The sequence below is a fragment of the Pygocentrus nattereri genome, chromosome 30, assembly GCF_015220715.1.
Source record: "Pygocentrus nattereri isolate fPygNat1 chromosome 30, fPygNat1.pri, whole genome shotgun sequence".
Taxonomy (NCBI): domain Eukaryota; kingdom Metazoa; phylum Chordata; class Actinopteri; order Characiformes; family Serrasalmidae; genus Pygocentrus; species Pygocentrus nattereri.
This window is the reverse complement of record NC_051240.1, coordinates 19,780,035-19,800,490: the sequence shown is the minus strand read 5'-3', so window position 1 is coordinate 19,800,490 and position 20,456 is coordinate 19,780,035. Positions and strand designations below refer to the sequence as shown.

The 20,456-nt window shown below is 40.6% G+C and overlaps 2 protein-coding genes across 16 annotated transcripts in view; both read left to right on the top strand.

Moving 5' to 3' along the window:
* baz2ba (bromodomain adjacent to zinc finger domain, 2Ba) overlaps positions 1-6,195 on the top strand; it is a 136,417-nt gene extending 130,222 nt beyond the window's left edge. For 11 of the 12 annotated variants that reach the window (XM_037536601.1, XM_037536598.1, XM_037536599.1 and 8 more), the window contains 5 exons: positions 596-731; positions 1,036-1,182; positions 2,523-2,833; positions 3,760-3,903; positions 4,596-6,195. In XM_037536601.1, the coding sequence (XP_037392498.1) occupies positions 596-731; positions 1,036-1,182; positions 2,523-2,833; positions 3,760-3,903; positions 4,596-4,752 (895 nt within the window). In that variant the 3' untranslated portion in view covers positions 4,753-6,195. The remainder of the gene's footprint in view (positions 1-595; positions 732-1,035; positions 1,183-2,522; positions 2,834-3,759; positions 3,904-4,595) is intronic. The other variant, XM_037536591.1, reaches the window with a different exon arrangement.
* Positions 6,196-7,967: 1,772 nt separating this feature from the next.
* On the top strand, positions 7,968-20,214 carry wdsub1 (WD repeat, sterile alpha motif and U-box domain containing 1). Of its 4 annotated transcripts, none has more exons than XM_017682352.2 (13): positions 7,968-8,048; positions 9,961-10,381; positions 11,461-11,648; positions 12,263-12,349; positions 13,014-13,107; positions 13,694-13,727; positions 13,878-13,918; positions 14,009-14,115; positions 14,494-14,523; positions 14,845-14,874; positions 16,457-16,636; positions 18,684-18,818; positions 19,073-20,214. In XM_017682352.2, exons 2-13 carry the CDS (start codon positions 9,984-9,986, stop codon positions 19,222-19,224), a joined length of 1,476 nt encoding a protein of 491 aa, XP_017537841.1. In that variant the 5' UTR covers positions 7,968-8,048; positions 9,961-9,983; the 3' UTR covers positions 19,225-20,214. The 4 variants fall into 4 exon arrangements, with proteins under 4 accessions (XP_017537841.1, XP_017537843.1, XP_017537839.1 ...); XM_017682354.2 differs by lacking the exon at positions 7,968-8,048 and adding an exon at positions 8,072-8,324; XM_017682350.2 differs by lacking the exon at positions 7,968-8,048 and adding an exon at positions 8,332-8,634.
* Positions 20,215-20,456: the final 242 nt, after the last annotated feature.

The window sequence follows — 20,456 nt, the reverse complement described above, 5'->3', positions numbered from 1 at the left end:
GGGTGAGTCAAAAGTCACAGGACAGGTTTTATTTTTTTATTTTTTATTTTATTATCGACTTTTATCTCTGGGGCCATCTCAAACAAATTGTGTATGCTGAGAAAATCCGAAACAAACATCACCTTCAGCACCGCATCGTGGAGGCTTGTGAAGCATAAACAATAAAATGGTGTCCTATGACTTTTGATCACCCTGTACTCTACCAAAACTAAGTAGATACTACTGAAAGGAGAATGCTGGCTGTGTCAGGTTCATGGTTGTAGTATTTTCTGTTATGTTGGATATGATGGGCTGCAGACAGTGAACATTGTCATTCTGTGTTCTGATGAAATTTCCGCACTTCTAGTTATGATGATGCACCTTTAAGTTACATTCTGTACATTGCTAGTTTTAAACTACCTACTCTTAGCATTTACACCTAATTTATAATCAAACATACTTTATTATTGCAACTGGCTACAGTCCTCTAAGGCCAGACTTGATGATCCCTGGTCTGTCCTCTTTGTATGAGATTGTTGGTAATTCCTCTAAAGCTCTAGCCCTATATTATAGCTGCGCACCTGGTTATAACCTTCTCCATGTGTGTATGATGCAGGGGAGAAGAGGAGCTTGCTCCAGGGATGAAGGTGTGGAGGAAGGCTCTGAGCGAGGTGAGGAACTCATCCCAGCTGGCCATGTGCCTGCAGCAGTTGCAGAAGTCCATCGCCTGGGAGAGATCCATCATGAAAGTGGTGAGTTCGCGTCACATTGCACACATTGCACTCTGAGCACTTTACACCTGTCCTAGACACTCTGGAGCTCCTGCTGATTGGCTCTCCAACAGCATCAGCTGCTACAACTACACTTTGGTTCTGAAAGCTGATAAATACTGTATGTCTGGAGCTCCAGGGCTGAGTTTCTACCTGCAGTAGCAGTTTGGGTGGCAGTATGAGAAGAGTGTGCATGAGAGAGAAGTAGTGACTGACTAGTTTTATCTCAAAGTTTTGATAATATATACAAAAATCTGTGTCCCTTATGATGACCGTGTGTGTGCAGTACTGCCAGATCTGCCGTAAGGGAGATAATGAGGACCTGCTGCTGCTATGTGATGGCTGTGATAAGGGCTGTCACACTTACTGCCACAAACCCAAGATCAGCACTATCCCTGAGGGAGACTGGTACTGCCCTGCTTGCATCTCCAAGGTAACCGTCTCCACTCTTCATCACACTTTGTGCTCACATGTTCAGCCCTTAGAGTATCATCTACCCAAGAGAAGGAAGTATTCCTTGGTCAAGAAAATCTGCTACTGCTGTTTTAGATGTGCAGTAACATTTGTCCAGTTTTAAAGATAAGAGAATGTCATAAACTACATAAACAAGTCTATCTCATGGTGTTGGCAGGTCATTTTTGGCTGTTTTAAGCTATGTGCCTGAAACAAAATCTGCCAATGTAGTGTGAATTTCATTTTCACTGAGAAAAATTACGTGAAACAAAAAATGTTTAGCAAAAAGGTTGGTAATCATAGAGTATTCTAACAGCAGTCTCACATACATGTTAAAATGATTTTACTTGCCAGTATATTATTTGTCCAGCTTATGTAACAATTTAACTTGGTTTGAGACGAATGTGTGTGATGTTTTAAGTATGTAATTTGTATAATTATGCAAATTAGTAGGGATGCACCAATATTTTTAGAAAATAGTACTAAATGTACCTGGATTACAATGGTGGTGAATTGGCATATATTTTTATATACTTGCAAATGCAGTAAAATAAAACACAGATATTTTAGCACACCAGCCCAGGGTCACCACAACAGCCTGCTGTCTGGAGTTGAATAAATACATCATCAAATTTCGGTTTGATTTATCTATCAAGAGTAAAACTTAAGAGTGAAACTTACAGATTAAGTATTAGAGAAACATTCTTACTCTGACATCTTATCTATTTAGTCATCATGATGACTTCAGTTAGGACAGACGTTAGGACAATAGCTAAGTTTCTAATTTTATCCTAAATCCAAATAAGAGAAGAGAATTATAGAAGTTTTGAACTGTACAAAATTTTCTAAATACTGTCCAAACTTTAGGATAAACCTCATTAAACTTTGTTCCCTGACGGAGAAGCGGCTTAGAAAATGGATGGATGGGCGTGAGGTGACATATTAAACATTATCAAGAGGGATAACACAGTATATCGGATAACTTCGGTTAAAACTGAAACTGTTAAATAGCAGGAGATGCAGTCACAATGTTCCTATATTAGTGTAGGTCACTAAAACTCAGCTGTACACACGTTACGCACTATTATATGTTTCTTGGTAAAACAACTGATTGTCAACCTACACTGGGTAGATTAGGATTTCCTACCTTCACTTAAGAAACTGTAAATATCACTCCTAAATTAAGATAAAATTTGTTTCTGTAAGAGAAACTTGACCATGTCAGATCTTATAAATAATGATAGGATGTTTCTGTAATAAAACACCATTATATTTGGGGGACATTTGGCACAAATTTGATATTTACTTGAACTGTCCTAGGCGAGTGGTCAGTCCCCGAAGAGCAAGAAGGCACAGAATCGTGTCCAGTCGGGCGGAGGTGGGAAGAAGTCTGCGGAGACAGCCAAAAAGAACAAGAAGCAGCCAGAGGTGTGTGGGGAAGAGGAAGCAGTCGGTGGTGGCAGCAGTAGCAGTAGCAACACCAGCAACAGCAGCCCAAAGAAAGCAGCCACAGCCTCCACACAGACCAAGAAAAGCTCACCCGCCCCTCCTCCCACCAAACCTGAAAGTCCAGCCTGCGTGAAAAGAGCCAAGACGGCCAGGGACAACAACCGTGACCTGGGCCTCTGCAGGTACTGCGATAAAGAGCTGTGTTCAGAGCTATTCGGCTAGACTCTGTGGGCTGTTTTGTAAAATACAGCAGTGAGCATTTATGCACTAATGGAAGCCATATATTAATGTGTACTTCCTAGGGCTTATGATATATTGTTTGATGTCATTATAATATATCACTCAAAATCGGCAATAATTGGTAATTATTAGAGCTGTCAAACTTAAGAATGCATTAACAAGATGAATTAACACAATGTTTTTTCACAGCATTGAGAGATTTTCTTTGTTAACACTTCAATTCATTGACAGGAGTGCCAGCTAAACCCCAGTTGCTTGGCTCACTGCATGTTGCTGTGGATATAGAATCCAGTTGTAGCCTTCACATTTAAACGCAGCCTTCAGAAATCATATGACCTCAATGGTCAGTTTGTGTGAATTCCTTGGTGAAAATGTTATCGAATTAGTGAAGATATTAAATAAATTCTGATGAAGCATAATTTGCCCTTTCATATAGCTTCAGCAAAATGCTCTGTTTTTTTAAATGGGAAAAAATGATTTTAGCAAACACGACAAATGCAATCAATTGTGATAATCTACAAATATTAGGTGATTAATCAGTTATTATTATTATTATTTTAATCATTTGACAGCCCTAATAATTATCTGTACATTACCTGATGCCTAATGCTATTTTCAAGTTTGAATAGTATTCTGAACCTAGTCTGGTGAAGCTGCTGCTAATATCATTATTGATTCATTGATTAGGTGTGGATTATCCTTTTGTCTTATGTTAGTTTCTATGTGTTTGCCTGTATTTATCAGGCTCTTTAAGGCTCAGTTCCTGTGTATGGATGTAATAATATTCATGAGGATGAATACTACCTCAGTATTCGTACGCTGAAGTGTTTGCCCATCATGCTTTTCTGACATTTTTGCCTTTGTGCAGGATTCTCTTGGCTGAACTGGAGCGTCATCAGGATGCCTGGCCTTTCCTCACACCAGTCAACCTCAAATCAGTCCCTGGGTACCGCAAAGTCATCAAGAAACCAATGGACTTCTCCACCATCCGCGAGAAGCTTGTTAGCAGCCAGTGAGTTTCACTCCACCTCTACTCAAATGCTCTGGGCCAGGGGTCGGCAACCTAAATGTTAAGAAGAGCCATTTTCTTCTTACAGCAAAAATAAAACCACCTCAGGAGTCACAACGTTTCATGTCTGTTTTACCATCTTGGCTGTAAATATGTCAAATATGTCAAAAACATAATGTAAACGAAAACACAGACTTGCTTTGCTCTGCTTTAAGCTTTAGCACAGCTGTAGCCGCTTTCCTCACATCTCCAGCAGGAAACTCTTGTAAAATGTCTCTCAACGTTCGACTTTTTACAAGGCTGAAGTCGCATTTCATTGGAAAGCTTTGCGTTCTAATTTTTCCTTTCCACCAAGATTTTGACACTTTCTCGTTGCGGATGAAATGCATCAGGAAACCAGCTGGAGTGATTATAAAAACAAATAAGTCTGTTTGTGTCCAAATCGTTGATATTCATCTTTCTCTTTTCATTAGCTACTAGCTAGGTGAGACTGTTGCGTTGCTATAGTGACCAGCAGTCTATGCGCCTTCAGTGTTAAATATTAAAAATACATTAACTCCAATGTTCAAGACCATTTATTATTAAACTGTGTTGAATTTTATTTTACTGCAAAGGAGCCACATGTCGCCGTCCCCTGCGTAAGGCTATCTACTGATTCAAACACTAACTCCTGTTTGTTGTCTCTCGATCTTCAGGTACCAGAACCTCGAGACGTTCATCATCGACGTCAACCTGGTGTTCGATAACTGTGAGAAGTTCAACGAGGACAACTCGGACATCGGCCGCGCGGGACACAACATGAGGAAGTTCTTTGAGAAGAGATGGACGGAGCTCCTGAAGCAGACTAACTGAGCTGTTGGTGCTCCGCGTCTTGAATCGAGACTGAAACGAACTGTCCGTTTTTTTTTTGATCCCCTTGTGTGGAGCTCAGAAACCACTTGCAGAATCAAAGCATTTCGCCATCTTCTCCCAGCAAGCCTGGGCCCTTTCGGCTGGCCTACACATCTCAAGTTGAACCAGCTCGCTGTGCTGGTCCAGACCCCAACAAGTCACACACACACACACAACACCCAAAGAGACACAAGAGGGAGGGTGTCTTTGTGCAATACCATTACCTTGTAGAAAAGAGTAAATCGCACTGAAATCTTCAACCATCAGAGCTGTATGTAGGAGAAAAAGAAAAAAAACACTTTCCACTACCTGTAAATATCATTGTTTTTTCTGTATTTTTTTTTTTTTACTTTATCGTTAATATTATAGTGAATGTATTTAATTTTTTAAAATGATTATTTATGATGAAAAAAGGTCCATTCTTCATTTTCTATGAAAAGGAAGAAACAGCAAAACTGCTTTAAATCTAATGGAATGTTTATTTGTATGTGTTTTTTCCTCTCCAAATATGAAACAAAGCCAAGAAAAGAAAGGAAACTGTTTACACTGCTCTATGCCATTCGGCATCGGAGTATTCCTCCCTTCGGAAGCAGAGCTGACTGTGTCACTGTACACACGCCCCGGACGAGCAGTGGACCCCCATCCCCCAATATGTACATACTGTCTATTGATATCAATATATTGAGTCTTGTTTGGAATGATGTGTACATATTGTTTCAGACATTGGATATTGTTCATGCCTTAGACCGATTGTAGCATTTAATTTTAGTCTTAAAGTGACATTATTATTATTATTATTATTATTATTATTATTACACATTTATTGTTTGTACAGTATATACATATCCTCTACAAACACTGTGGTCTCCTTAAATCTTGGTAGTGCCTGCCCTTGAGAACAGGGTGTAGGGAAGTTTTTTGGGTTTATTCTGTTTTTTTTTTGGTTTTTTTTCGTTTTTGTAATGTTATTATTTTCTAATATAAAACACCCCCCCCCCTCCTCCTCTCCCCAGCCTCCTCCACACAATGGCATACTGTAAAATACTCATGTGTAACTCCATCTGAGAGCTGGTGGGAGTATTTTTCAGTATCCTAGCCGTGCGGCTGCAGAGTGACAGACACAGCAGGCTTTCTATAAACCACTTTATGTTGGAGTCCCCCCCCCCCCCCCCTTTCCTCCCCCCCCGTGCGTCGTGGCCCACTGGAGGCAGCTAGAACAGAGGTTTTTGTACCTGAGTCAGAGTACTTGAAGTTATTTTATTTAAAGATATTGTGGGAAACAAAATGGTAGCGTTCTTTTTGTAGGAGCATTATTTTTCACTAGTGTGTATGTGTGTATGTGTGTGTGTCTGAGAGTGTGGGTGTGTGTGGCACGGACCTATTAAAAGGATGTTTTTAAAGCCACTTCCTGTTGCTTTGGGTGCTTCTTGTCTCCATGTACTGGGATGTTTCATTACTTTAATAGTTTTACTCTTTCATTTTGCTATTACTTGCTTCAGTGGAAAATATAGGCCCACTTAACCAGAAGGTCAATAAAAAAAGCCACAGGTCAGTCATTAGAATTAGTTTTATAATTAAATATGCTGGGCAAGTTGTGTTGTAGATGTTTGTGTATTTGTAAGGAAGGCAAGAGGTTTTTACACAGTCAGTGACGTACTGTATCTATTTGCTGTCATTAGTCCTCAAATGATGCTTGGATTTTGATCACTGCTCTGCAGATATGATGCATTCTGTGGCTGAATTCATGAAGGTGTCTTAAAGAAAATCTTTGTTTTTTTCCTAAACTTCATTCTTAAGACAGAAGGAATATTATCTTTTAAAAATCTCTCTTTTTGAGCTATTTTCTTAGTAATTCTAAGAACAAGTGATGTTCTTGACAACATATTTACCGTACGACAGCCTCACACTCGTCCCAGGCTGTGAGATTTGACAATATCAGCATCTAAATATATCAAAGGGATGCTGCCTCTGCTGCTCCTGCCCGTCCTCGCCTCTTGCTTTCTGCTGTCACCCCACAATTATCCCGTTTTGTAAGGAGGTTTTTTTCTTCTTTAGCTCTTGTTTGCTACAATTTTTTAAACACTTGATGCCCCTCCCCCCATTTTGGCTCCTCTGATCAGATTAAGCAATGAAACTAAATTCATAACGTGTCTTTAGGATAAGCTGTAAAATGCAACAGAGCCTACATAAGTAAACAATGAAGAGTTTATTAAGAAAGTTCTGCTTCCTCAAAATTATCTTAAGAGGTTATCTGAACTTCTTAAAAAGGAAGCTTTGCAAATTTTTCTTTAGACAGCTTTTGCGAATCCGGCCCCTGGATATTAACTTCACAAACATAAACATCATTCATATCACAAAATCACTCACACAGCTCACTACAGGGTTATTTCACAAGGGGGCCTTGCTAAATTAACCCCCCCCAACTCATAGTAAGCAGGTTCAGTTTTGTCCTCTATAGCTTGTTTCATATTACTCCTGTCCAAAAACCAAACGTGTGGCTTTACTTTGTGCCAAATAACACTGAGAATCCCATCACACTGAACTTGTGACAGGGTGGAATATTTCAAGCACTGCATCAAAGGTCAAACCATCAGTGTTTCAGCAGTAAATTCCATTTTCTTGTGAATAATGAAAAAAATCAGGTAAAGGGTGGACGTGCGGGGCTGGACCTGTCAGCGATTTAGAAAACAACAAATGATGATGATGAATGTTGAATAAAAGCCAAATTCACCAGCCTTTTCAGTTTAGCTCCCCTAAATGATGCCACTTACGTCATCTCATGTCACACTATTTTTCATCATACGTCATCTCATGTCACACTATTTTTCATCATACGTCATCTCATGTCACACTATTTTTCATCATACGTCATCTCATGTCACACTATTTTTCACGGAAAAGATGAACTCAGCATACAGAAAAATGACCCGAACTCTCTGATTATCACAAGCACTGAATTTCTGCTCTTTCAATAACATGACTCTACAGCCACAGTCAAAATGGATAGAAGCTAATTAACTAATTGGGATATTATTAAAATAATAATAATAATTCGGATATTAACAATGAGCTTCTTCGTTCTCTGTTGGTTCAGTACTGTTACTCTTTGTGCTAACACGAACTCACAGATGAGCAAACTGAGGCATTAAAACACGAAGTTTCCAAAACCGGAGTCCCGCTTATGTAAACAAACAGCACGTGACCGCCACGAGACGTCACGCAGATGAGGAAGCGGGCGCGCGACAGAGAGGCCTGAGGTAACGTCGCGTTTTCGCGTTTACGGAAAAGTAGTGTTTGAGACTCACGTGCGGCGTGGGCTCGTTTCCATGTCGGATGATCGAGCTCTTTCTAGCTGCGGTTGGAAATACGCGGTTTTCCGCGGCGGCGTCTCTTGTGTTCGCCTCGGTACCGGGTAGCGTTAGCGTTAGCTTTAGCGGTAGCGTTAGCGTTAGCGCCGCGGCTCCCGTCGCTCTCCGGCCGGTCCGTCGCTGTAAAAGCCGCCGGTGTTCCCTGCTGCTCTGTGTAACTTACAGGTTTGTAGACCGTTCTGTTAGTGCGTTAAAGCTTCTGTAAAAGCTGAAATACTTGCGCTAGGTTCTCTAGAATGAAGCTGAAATCAGCTTCTTATTCGTCAGCTTCTTGTTGGAATTGTTCCGTTCCACCTTAAATGCTGCAAACATCAAAGCCATGTTCTCCAGTAAAGGAACCCGAGCCGCTGGCGCTGGCGGGATGATGGCTAAAGGGCTCAGGGCCACCGCTATGACCGCTCCATTTGACCCTCCTCGGTGCTCAGACTGGAAACAAATGTATTTGTATATATGCCTGTAGAGCGGATCTGGCGAGGTATTACAGCTGACGTCTGTCTGCTACTGGCTGCTAACTTGTCTGTCTGTCTATCTATCTATCTATCTATCTATCTATCTATCTATCTATCTATGTGTCTATCTACCTACCTACCTGTCTACCCATGTACCTACCTACCTGTCTACCTATCTATCTATCTATCTATCTATCTATCTATCTATCTATCTACCTACCTGTCTACCCGTCTACCTACCTGTCTGTCTGTCTGTCTATTTATCTACCTATCTATCTACCTGTCTGTCTGTCTACCCGTCTACCTGTCTGTCTGTCTGTCTATGTATCTGTCTATCTGAAAAACAATGTTATGTAATTAAGCATTCTCTCTGCTATGTGCTAAATAATACAATAGGTTAACAACAACAATAATAATTAAACATAATAATAATTATTATTTTTATTATTATTTTACTGGAGAACATCATTCAGTATCCACCATACTGGACATTAAATGTGTGAGGTTTTTGAGGAATTAACATATTTGTCATCACCAGCACATTAAGACACAAAATGAGCACCGAGCTTTGTTTTTACTGTATCTACATGTGCATGAAGAAGTTTCTCAACTCTTGAAACTACCTGGAATTCTGTCTGCACACCTCATAAAATCTTCAACTATAATAGTAAATAAAGATATTTTAACACAATGATTTACATTACTGTATATAAAATGAACAAATGGTTGAAACTGTTGAGGTCACCTCTACCTCACATTCAGTGCAATATGTCTGTGTATATTGTTTAAGTTAGTTTATTGCATATCTATATCTATATATATATATATATATATATATTTATTATTATTATTATTATTATTATTATTATTATTATTTTTTTTTTTTTTATTTATTTTTTTTTTTTCCCCCTCCTTCTTCTACTTATTATTATTACTATTTCCTGTTGTAAATACTGTCGCTGCATTCAGTGGGAACATGCACCCAAGTTTTTCACTCACCTGTACTCCTGTACTCTTGTGATGTGACAATAAATCTGATTTGATTTGATTCATTGATGAAAAAAAGTTAGAAAATATTTGACTGCGTTACGTATTGCATAGACTTTCTGTACAATATTAAACATTTTACTTATATTTCATACGCTAGCACAGTGTCATAGTCATAGACAGAAATAATCATAGTTTATCAACAAAGTTATATTTTAAAATCTTGCCAGTTTTTTTTTCTGCCTAATTCCAGTGTCCAGTGTAGTGGACAGTGAAACCCACAAATTAGATTCATCTTTTAATAAAATAAACCAGATTTTTCAGCGATTGCATTTTGTAACGTGTGTCCTCTTTTGTTCGGACAGGGACCAGACAGTGCCTGCTCAAAATGGTGTCTCTTATCTGCACCTTGCAAAGCCATCGTGATGATGTGAACTGGTGCACATTCTCCTCCTCCCTGCTGGCCACCTGCTCGGCAGATAAGACCATCCGAGTCTACTCTACCCAAGACTTCACGGAGCTGCCCTTCTCGCCGCTGTCTGGACACGGTTATGGAGTCCACTGTTGCTGCTTCAGCCCCTGTGGTCAGTACCTGGCTTCTTGCTCCACTGACGCCACCACAGTGGTGTGGGCGATGGACACCGGAGAGATCGAGGCTGTGTTGGAGCATCCAGGCAGGAGCCCAGTCAGGGTGTGTGCTTTTTCACCCGATTCCTCCTGGCTAGTGTCCGGTGCATCAGATGGAACCCTGGCCTTGTGGGATTTCCCCTCAAGAACTCTGTGCAGGTAAATTCGGCGTTAAAGCTCCTGGATGCCTCAGTTTGAAGGTGCTGATTCAGCTTGATCCTTTTTTTGAATATTTGTATCACTTATCATCGATTATAATATGGATTACGGTTATATTCAGTGAAGTCTGCCCTGAGTTTTCAGCCCAAATAAAGTCTTTTTTAAATAGATTGGGAAATTCAAAGATTACAAAAAGCTTTGCACATTGTTTTGTGTTCTGTCAGTAGTTCATTAGATCATATTTGTGTATTCACCATATTTAAAAACATAATTGTGACAAAAAAAATGAAACCGAATCATAATAAAATTGGATGTTTTATGATGAATCCTTTGCTTAAGAAATAAAATTAAATTGATGTGATGCCAGAGACTTACACCCCTACTGCAAACCAGTGATGGGCATTATGAGAATATTTTATCATATTTTAATAAATTTTGTTCCAATCAAGTTTATTGAAACAAGAGAATAATCAGTCCTGTTTCATTTGACTTGGTGCAGCACAGTGTCTTCTTCTTCTTTCGGCTGCTCCCTTTAGGGGTCGCCACAGCGGATCATCTGCCTCCATCTTGCCCTATCCACTGCCTCCTCTACTTTCACACCAACCATCTCCACCTTCACTACATCCATAAACCTTCTCTGAGGTCTACCTCTTCTCCTTCTACCCGGCAGCTCCATCTCCAACATTCTTTGACCAATATCTCCACTATTCCTCCTCAACACATGTCCAAACCATCTCAACCTGGCCTCTCTGGCTTTATCTCCAAACTGCTCCACCTTCACTGTCCCTCTGATCTGCTCATTTCTAATCTTGTCCAGCCTCGTCACTCCCAACGAAGATCTCAGCATCTTGGTGCAGCACAGTGTGTGGAATGTAAAATATAGTCTTTTAAATGTGGCACTGCTGGTGTATTCGGTCTGTTCCAGTTTAAGGAAAACAAAATATTGTGAACCATATCGTGTATTGAGAAAATTCTTTAGTTTATCTCTACATCACGTAGCTGATAAAGATCATTACGCCATTGTGCATCATTACATGTTTTCACTATTTGGCTGATTTTGATACCTCTCGCTCCTCCAGGATGGGTGCAGTGCCCGACACCACAATGGTGGCCTGTTCCTTCACCCCCTGCAGCCAGCTCTTTGCCACAGGCTCAACGTATGGAGACTTGCGCATCTGGGACCTGAACATGAACCAGCTCCACGCTGAAAAATATGCCCACGACCTTGGGGTTACCTGCTGCCAGTTTTCTCCACAGATAATGAAGTGTATGAATAATGCAGTGTTTAAGCTAGTTTGTCTCTGGAATGAAACATTAGATTTGACCCTGAACTTTTAGCAATCTTAAAATCATAAACTTGCTGTTTTTCTCACAAGCCTTATCTAAAACCTCAAACCTGACCCTTACTTTGACCTTTCCTTTGAGCTTTAAGCTTTGAGATAATAAAAGCCCTTCTTCTGTGACCTGGCTGTGACAGGCCATTTTTTAATTTGACAGAATAGTTTATGAACTAAAACAGCAACACACTGCGAGTGTCTGAAGATTCTGTCTTAAGATCAAGATAAATATGTTGCCCTAAATCACATGTAATCTTGTCTGTACCTTTTATGAGAATGAATTAGGTGTATTGGAGCAGGAAAAACACTGCAGACTGCACAAAGAGATCATTCAGGACTAGGATTAAGAGCCATTGCTCTAGACCAGCCCATATGAGTTTAAATGGACACAATTTGCCTCAACAAAGACTAAAGAGTGAAATTTTTGAGGGCTAAATTCAGAGCCGACTGAATAAATTAAATTATAGATAGATATATAAATATGTTTACTCTCTCCTCCTTTTTTCCTTTCCCTCCCTTCCCCCCTCCCTTCCACGTAACATAGATGGTCATGTGGTCCAGTTCCGATTGGCATCCTGTGGTCAGGACAGCTTATTAAAGATTTGGATTATTTCTCGGACCTCCTCTCCAGGTAAAGTGACAGTTCCCATCTACCCCATATGACTCAGATTGGGCAACACTTTTAAAAGGGGAATTTCACTGATTTTCCAAATTTTCTTTATAATTAAATGGTTAAGATATTTAAAAAAGTGGTTTGATGTGCTCCATACCAGTAAAGCATATTGAGAATAGTTCACAGTGATAGTGAGCCAGACGTCTGAAGAATTAAATGCCTCTAAAAGCTCCCTCACAGAAAGTCACATAAAAGGAAATGGTCATGAATATTTTGCCTGATATCTGAGACGTCTTTTATGATGTGATTTTGGCCTAAAATGTATTTTTAAAATAGATTTGGTAATTGAATAGACCAGTGCACGGTGAAAAATAGTCCCCAAGACCTAAAAGAAAATGTATTATTTCAGATTTACCTCTAATTTACTATGATCCACATTACAAGCTCACGTGATGTGTAGGTTCACTAGCCATACTGAATAGTAAATAAATCAACTATACTGGCGTTGTAGACATTCTTCCTGGGTCGAGTCACCACCGTTGTAAAGAAAGTGAAGTCGGTGTGTTTCTCTGCAACAAGCGATTTCACATAACTCCTCTCTGATTGACTTTTTTAACATTGTGTATCATTTGTATGTATTTATTTCTGAAGTAACTTGATTTGACTGTTGATTGACCTACAGGTTGTAAGATGCAGCTGGTACACACACTCTCTGGCCAGTGTGCTACAGTCCTGTCCTGCGCCTACTCTACAGATGGGCAACTTTTAGTGTCAGGGTCAGTACAACAATCAGCACACACAGCAACAAGTGTTCTTCTTTTGCTTCATTACATACAGAAACTTGATTTTGATAATGTAGCTGTAAACTTGAAAATGTAGAAACTAAGTTTTTTACAGATTGTACTCCTAACGTATGATAGGAAACAACACTAGTTCCTCTTTGTCATGATGACTGCATACAGATTCACTTGCACATCCACTCTCTTGCCACTAGATGGTTCCCTGCACTACTGATAACTGCTGGGTTGGAGTAGCACTGAAAGCCATGCGCTGTGTGTTGATGTGTATTCATTTGATGTGTATTCATTTGATTCTCTCTGTCTCTCTCTCTCTCTCTCTCTCTCTCTCTCTCTCTCTCTCTCGCGCTCTCTCGCTCTCTCTCTCTCTCGCGCGCTCTCTCGCTCTCTCTCTCTCTCTCGCGCGCTCTCTCGCTCTCTCTCTCTCGCGCTCTCTCGCTCTCTCTCTCTCGCGCTCTCTCGCTCTCTCTCTCGCGCTCTCTCGCTCTCTCTCTCTCGCGCTCTCTCTCGCTCTCTCGCTCTCTCTCTCTCGCGCTCTCTCTCGCTCTCTCTCTCGCTCTCGCAGGTCTATGGATAAGACTGTTGCAGTATACGAAGCTGTGAGTAATTCAGTATTTATGTATGTTAAGTAATAATAAGCTAGTATATCAAAACTGTAATTAAGCTTTATTTACTGCTTGTCACCCTGATCACCTTCATAAATGATATTGCCTCCAATTAAAATGACATAATTTTGTCTTTTCTTGCAGAATAACGGTATCTTGCTCTATACTTTGAACCAGCATGAGAGGTATACCTGCCCTCTCTTTCTCTTTGCTTCCTCTCTCCTCAGTGATAATGCAATCACCAGTCTTTCTTCGTTTCTTTCTCTCTGTTGCAGGTATGTGACCAGCTGTGCCTTCTCACCTACTGCCCCGCTCATAGCCTCCGGCTCCATGGACAAGACAGTCAATGTGTGGAGGGTGGAGGATGGCAGCAGTGGTCATGGTGGGTGTACAGTTTTCAAAAAAAATGTGTCATGAGGAAGCTGGATATTTTTCCTCCTGAACGCAGAACTAAATCAAAGCCTCGATAAGAAGCAGGAACCACACCAAACCGCTTCTCCAACCACTCCCATGTTAACGCTGCGGCCTCTTGTACTGGTCACGCCTGCACCAACATGCCACTGAAATCATATACTAGACATGGACTCAAAACTTGTTGTATCGCACTTCATAAAGTATTTTGTGGGCTCTGCCATGGAAAGTTTGGAACCCCCTTATTTACTTGTCTGCTGTCTAATCTGACATTAACAAAGAATTTGGTTCTGCAAAAATGTTTACTTTTTGTAATCTTACCTGAGATTCTCATTTACTCTCTCACCAGCGTCTGGACCTAAAGGCAAATCTCTTCCAAGTGAGTTAAGTGTATTTTCTGCATATACCTGTGTAAATGTGTATACAGTGGTAAAAACACAGCACAGCAGGATTTAAATTCTTAACACATTGTTTTAATAACATAGTCCCTTAATCTCTTCCTAATATCTTGCCTATAATATAACCAAGTCTGCTGCATTCAGTAATGAGTTTATCTCTCCAGAGTTGCTCCCTTCACCACAACCTGAGCGTCCATAAATGCACTCAGTTTGTGGTTGTTCTCTTTGTCCTGTCAAACTGTCCGACTTGACGTGCTCCATTTTCACTCCTTTTTTATGTTCATGCTTGCTTGCTGTCTTAGATGAAGCTGCTTCTGCCTCACACGAAGCAGGTAAGAGCCTCACACACCCCCTGCACACTGTGCCATAAGAAACGCCTGACTGGTGGTCATCTAAAGGTCATCAGCAGCATTTGTGCTGTATCTGTGCTGCCTGTGGTTGGTAATTAGCCTTAGAGGGCCAGAGAGTGATGAGGAGTGTGATAACACACAGAGAACACAAATGAGAAAGAGAGATGTTCCGTTTCTCTTGTATCTCTTCTCTGTAGATCGATAAAGTCTTGAGTGCTGAAGACTAAATGAGAATGGAAGAAGAGACAGAGAGGCCACCTTTTGTCAAGCTGTTGAAGAATAGTGTTTTACAGCTCACAGAGAGAGACAGAGAGAGAGTGAGAGAGACAGAGAGAGAGAGAGAGAGAGAGAGAGAGAGAGAGAGAGTGAGAGAGACAGAGAGAGAGTGAGAGAGACAGAGAGAGAGTGAGAGAGACAGAGAGAGAGTGAGAGAGACAGAGAGAGACAGAGAGAGACAGAGAGAGAGAGAGAGAGAGAGTGAGAGAGTGAGAGAGAGAGAGAGAGAGAGTGAGTGAGAGAGATAGAGAGAGAGAGAGAGAGAGAGAGAGAGAGAGAGAGAGTGAGAGAGACAGAGAGAGAGAGAGAGAGAGAGAGAGAGAGAGAGAGTGAGAGAGACAGAGAGAGAGTGAGAGAGACAGAGAGAGAGTGAGAGAGACAGAGAGAGACAGAGAGAGACAGAGAGAGACAGAGAGAGAGAGAGAGAGAGAGAGAGCGTGAGTGAGAGAGTGAGAGAGTGAGAGAGTGAGAGAGAGAGAGAGAGAGAGAGTGAGTGAGAGAGATAGAGAGAGAGAGAGAGAGAGAGAGAGAGAGAGAGAGAGAGAGTGAGAGAGACAGAGAGAGACACAACGGTGGTTCTGTGGTCAGAAACTGATCACTGTTGAAAGGCTACATAGCAGGAGTGACTATCCTTTTTGTCTTGGGTGGCCAAAGTAAACGTTGTTAATTTTGTTGTTTATTTAATATATTAGGGAAAATATAAAGCGTAAAACGTCACCTGTGCTGAAGTTATAGCGCAGTTTTATGTTTTATTTTTCCCCAATATGTTTAACTCAGCAAGAATCTAGTTAGGGTTCAAATTAAGTTTAAAAAAAAACCCTAAATTTTTACATTTTTAACTGTTTTTTTTGTGACTAAACTACTTCAGAAATACACTTTTAAAGGGTAAATAATAATTTAATATGTTATATAAAAATAACGTTAGGGTTAAGTGTTCTACAAATCGAATAATATCTCAACGGTCCTTTCGTGGTCCCTTTCCGATGTTAGATGGGGTCGTGGGGCACTGATAGTTTCTACAGCAGCAGACTAGATACGTTCGAAAACTGTAAACCTACAATGGTAGTTGTTTCTAATGGCTAGTGTACTAATGTAGTGTATACTGATTCTACGTTGGTGCCGCTTACCAGTTGCAGTAGAAGGCACACATTTTCTTACAGTCTGATTTTGTCCAGTTCAGACGAATTACAAGTTCAGTAAACTTTAATTTTCTGTCCGGGCAGAAAACCACACAGATTAAACTCTTGATGGACTTAGAGCCATTACTTCCTGTTGTTCTGTCTTACAGGCAAGAAATGGCCCGGTCACTCCAGGCTGACGGTGAGTGAGTGGTCAGAGGACGATGTGTCATCCTGGTTATTGGAGGAGGGGCTGGAGAGCCTTGTTGACACATTTAAGGCCAATAACATTGATGGTGCAGAGCTGCTCTCGCTCAGTAAGGAAAGCCTCAGCTCGGACCTTCATATAGGTGAGGATATAATCCACAAGGACCGTTCATGCCCTGTTCACTCTCCCCTAGCGCTTTAAGCCCTTTATTCAACTGCACAATACTGCACCCTTCGCTTTTAGTTAGGATATGTGGATAAATATCTACTGAACTTTTTTTTCTTACAAGTATTAATTGGTGATTAAAGGCCTATTTTGAGCGTACAGTATAAAGAGCTACGTGGACACACAGTTGTGTGCTTATGCTCAGTAATTACACCCCACACGCAGTGTAAGGAAATGAATGGCTGAAGCTTAACCAGGCAAAGTCAGATCAACAGGAACAAATGCAAAACCTCCTTATTGCAGAGAATTATAAAGAATTATGTAATAATAATAATAATAACTTGCAGTACTCGCGTCCTCCAGGGAATGTCTTACAGGAAATCTTATATCAAGGATGTGTATTTCATTTAAAAAAAGCTAAAAGCAAACAAAATAAACTGTAATCCTAGAGATTGTGGCAAATGTAAACATGGGATTTTCAGGGCGTTACATAAGATTCCTGCCTGTGTGGTGGGCCCAGGGAGGAGTGTATGTGTTTTAAAAGCTGATTACTGCTACTGAAATCCCCAAACCGGCAGCCTTTTACATAATATGCCTCCAATATGCATTTCTCACCCGGAATCTCTATCCAATGTAGCACAACAATAAAAACACCCAAAATCTCTAAACTGGGATTTATGTAGTTTTTCATTCATTTAAGCTAATTTTGCACTCATTTGGGAATTGGGTTTATTTTTAACAATTCTTTGTTATTATTACTGTGCAACATTTAAGAATGACTTATTCTTCTTAAAGTATCCATTCTAACTCTTAAAGGGAAATTTCTAAAATTTAAATACAAGCAGGGTGGTTTCAGGCAAAATAATCCACAATGAAAACTTTTCAAATGTACTACTGTTTTATACGGAGCCCCGAGGGGACAGAGGTAAAAAAATAATGATTTATTTGAGGGAATGTTTTGCAGTTCGTGGTCACGATTTCTTAAATCGTTCAATCGTTTTCTTTTAATCCTGCTTATTTTATTAATTTTTTTTTTTTATTAGTTTTCTCATTTTCATTTAACCACAGTGATGTTTTATTTTTAATTGAATGCACATTGTGTGTATTTTGGCTCCCTGAGACTGTCTGATATGCTGGATTGATGAACAGAGATGCTCATCAGCTCTGATTTTGATTTGGGGGGTTATGAGGAAACTGCAGCTCCTCTTCACAGCAAACGGCCCACAGCGTTTCTGCTCCTGGTCAAATGGCGGTGTTAAGAGACCATCACACAATTACGAGAAGAAATGATCAGCGTTTCAACTTCCTCACATTCATATACCTACGTCTAATACATAGATCTGTTAAACTCTCTCACCATTTGACCTCATCCCACATGAATGTTTGTGTGTGTGTTTAATTTGAGTTTGCTGAAATGTTGACGCTGATCATTTCTTCCTGTAATTGTGTGATGGTCTCTAACACTGCAGCTTGTCGCGGGAGGAGGAACAGTGCTAAGTGGCCGCGCTGCGTCTGTATGTGTTAAATATGATCATTAGAAAGTGCCGTTTACTGAAGATTGTGGTTGTAGTTTGTTGTCTTCCTTCATTTCACCACCAAACTCCAGCTGCACTGATGAATCTGAGGGCCGTTTGCTGTGAAGAGGAGCTGCAGTTTCCTCATAACGCCCCAAATCAAAATCAGGCCTGACGAGCATCTCAGTCCATTATCTCATCAAACACATCAAAACCCATCAGACAGTCTCAGGGAGCTGTTAGTTACTACTTAACCAGACAAATAACTTGTCCTGTATCCACTACGTTGATTTTGAGCACAAAAAAAAAAATTCTGATTAAAAATTAAACCAAAAAGAACCGCAAAACGTTTGCTGAGTTAATTATTTTTTTCCTCCGTTCCCTCTGGGGCTCTGTAGTTTTTCCTTTATCAGCATTACATATTAAAACTCGGAAGACCCATGTAGGTTCACTGGCTACTGGAATTGACTAGTAGATACTGCTGTGATGCTTTGAACTGTGATTCCTCAGAGTCACTGGGCTTGCGCAGCAAGGTTCTGCGGAAGATTGAGGAGTTGAAAATGGCACCAGTGTCCAACGGAATTCCCGATGAGTTTCTCTGCCCAATCACACACGAGATCATGAAGGACCCAGTAATTGCTGCAGGTGAGACTTTTAAGTCTTACTTTGTTCTTGCTTTAATTTAGGTGTATTGTAGTTTATTTTACTTCGTTAACGGGCCTCTGCGTTGCCCCACACTTTGTCCTCACTTTTAAAAACATATCTTAGACATTAGTTTCATAGTAGCTACCAAATTATTTATAGTATTTACTGATTAATATGCCTTAAGATTAATAAGCTTGGGTTCAAGGGGTTTAAAAAAAACCCTCTGAAAAGCCTGTTTCCTCTATGTGCTGCAGACGGGTATTCATATGAGCGGGAGGCCATCGAGAGCTGGATCAACACCAAGAGTCGCTCAAGTCCCATGACCAACCTGACACTGCAAACCACGCTGCTCACCCCCAACCGAACCCTCAAAATGGCCATCTGCCGCTGGACCAGCAGCCAGTGACGCTCCATGTTCTCTTCCACAGGTCCACAATCCTGAACTCCAGCAGTGTCACTCAAAATGACTGCGCCATCGCCTAATATTAACTGCAGCATTTTCAATAGAGATTAAAGAATTAGGCCTGCAGATGTGCAGCTGTAGGCGGAAGTTCAATGAGGCCACTCAACCCACTCTGCTTTGGAGCTTTCCCGAGCATGCTACATACGATCGATGATCCTCAAGGCCACTCCAACTTCTCCGCTGTAGAGCAGCTTATCACTAAATCCGCAAGCTCAAACACAAGAGCGGAAGTGCCAGGCCCAGTCAAACAGGACCGCTAGCTTCCAGCGCAGTTGAGTCAGGTAATTAAAGCTGTATTTGGGATGTTGGGAACTAGCTAAGAGCGTAAATATGGATTAGTTGGAGATCTTGAAACTAGCGTTGAGTTACGTGTGCGACGCCGCCCTCCTGCAATTCACCTCTACGAACTGAATGTCTTAACTCAAATTCCCAAAATTTAGCACTGAGCATAGTTTCTCATTAACACATGGTATAATGTAAATGTACCATGCTGGCAAGTATTTGAGTCCTTGTAATGTGCATGCAGAAGGCAAGAAGGCAAGTCCTGAGCATGCTGGACTCTGCACAGTGTGGCACAGCAGGTCTTCTTGTTTTTTGGTGGCCTGGTTGTTTCTTAAGTATCACATATACTTGCCTAAATATCTTTGCTATGTACACTGCTGATGTACTGTGTATGTTTGACTGAAATAACCTTTAGCCTATATAATGACTATTTTCCTTTGTGCTATATTTTATCACTAGCTACAACAGATGGGTGGTGAAGCTGAAGATATGTAGCGTAAAAGCGATGTGTAAATGCACAGAGTGAAATGCAGTGAAATGCAGTGGAATGCGGTTTTGCACAGAATGCCTTTCACAGATTAATGAATGCGTATAAAACAGTAGTTGAATATCATTTACCGGAAGGCAATTTTAATAAAACATAAAACCCAATGGATGGTTTAGTTTTTATTTCATGCCCCTCTGGGAATTTCTATAATGAACTAAATCACACTTCATTGATGATGATCAGCTTATAATCAGGTTAATCTAAACACTGTATCTGAACTCATCATCATTCAAACTGCTCTTAAGGCCAAGATGAGCACAGTCCAAACGGGACCATTTATGAACCAGTATAAATGTATTTTTAATTAGCTGAATTTGACCGCTTTCCCCATGTGTCCTGTGGTTAC

Bases quoted from the DNA above. Each gene is read 5' to 3' on its own strand.
- wdsub1 (XM_017682350.2), top strand. From the start codon at position 8,610: ATGCCTGTAGAGCGGATCTGGCGAG. The intron at 10,382-11,460 runs GTAAATTCGGCG...TCGCTCCTCCAG, and splicing joins CCCTCAAGAACTCTGTGCAG to GATGGGTGCAGTGCCCGACA. The intron at 14,875-16,456 runs GTAAGAGCCTCA...TCTGTCTTACAG, and splicing joins TTCTGCCTCACACGAAGCAG to GCAAGAAATGGCCCGGTCAC.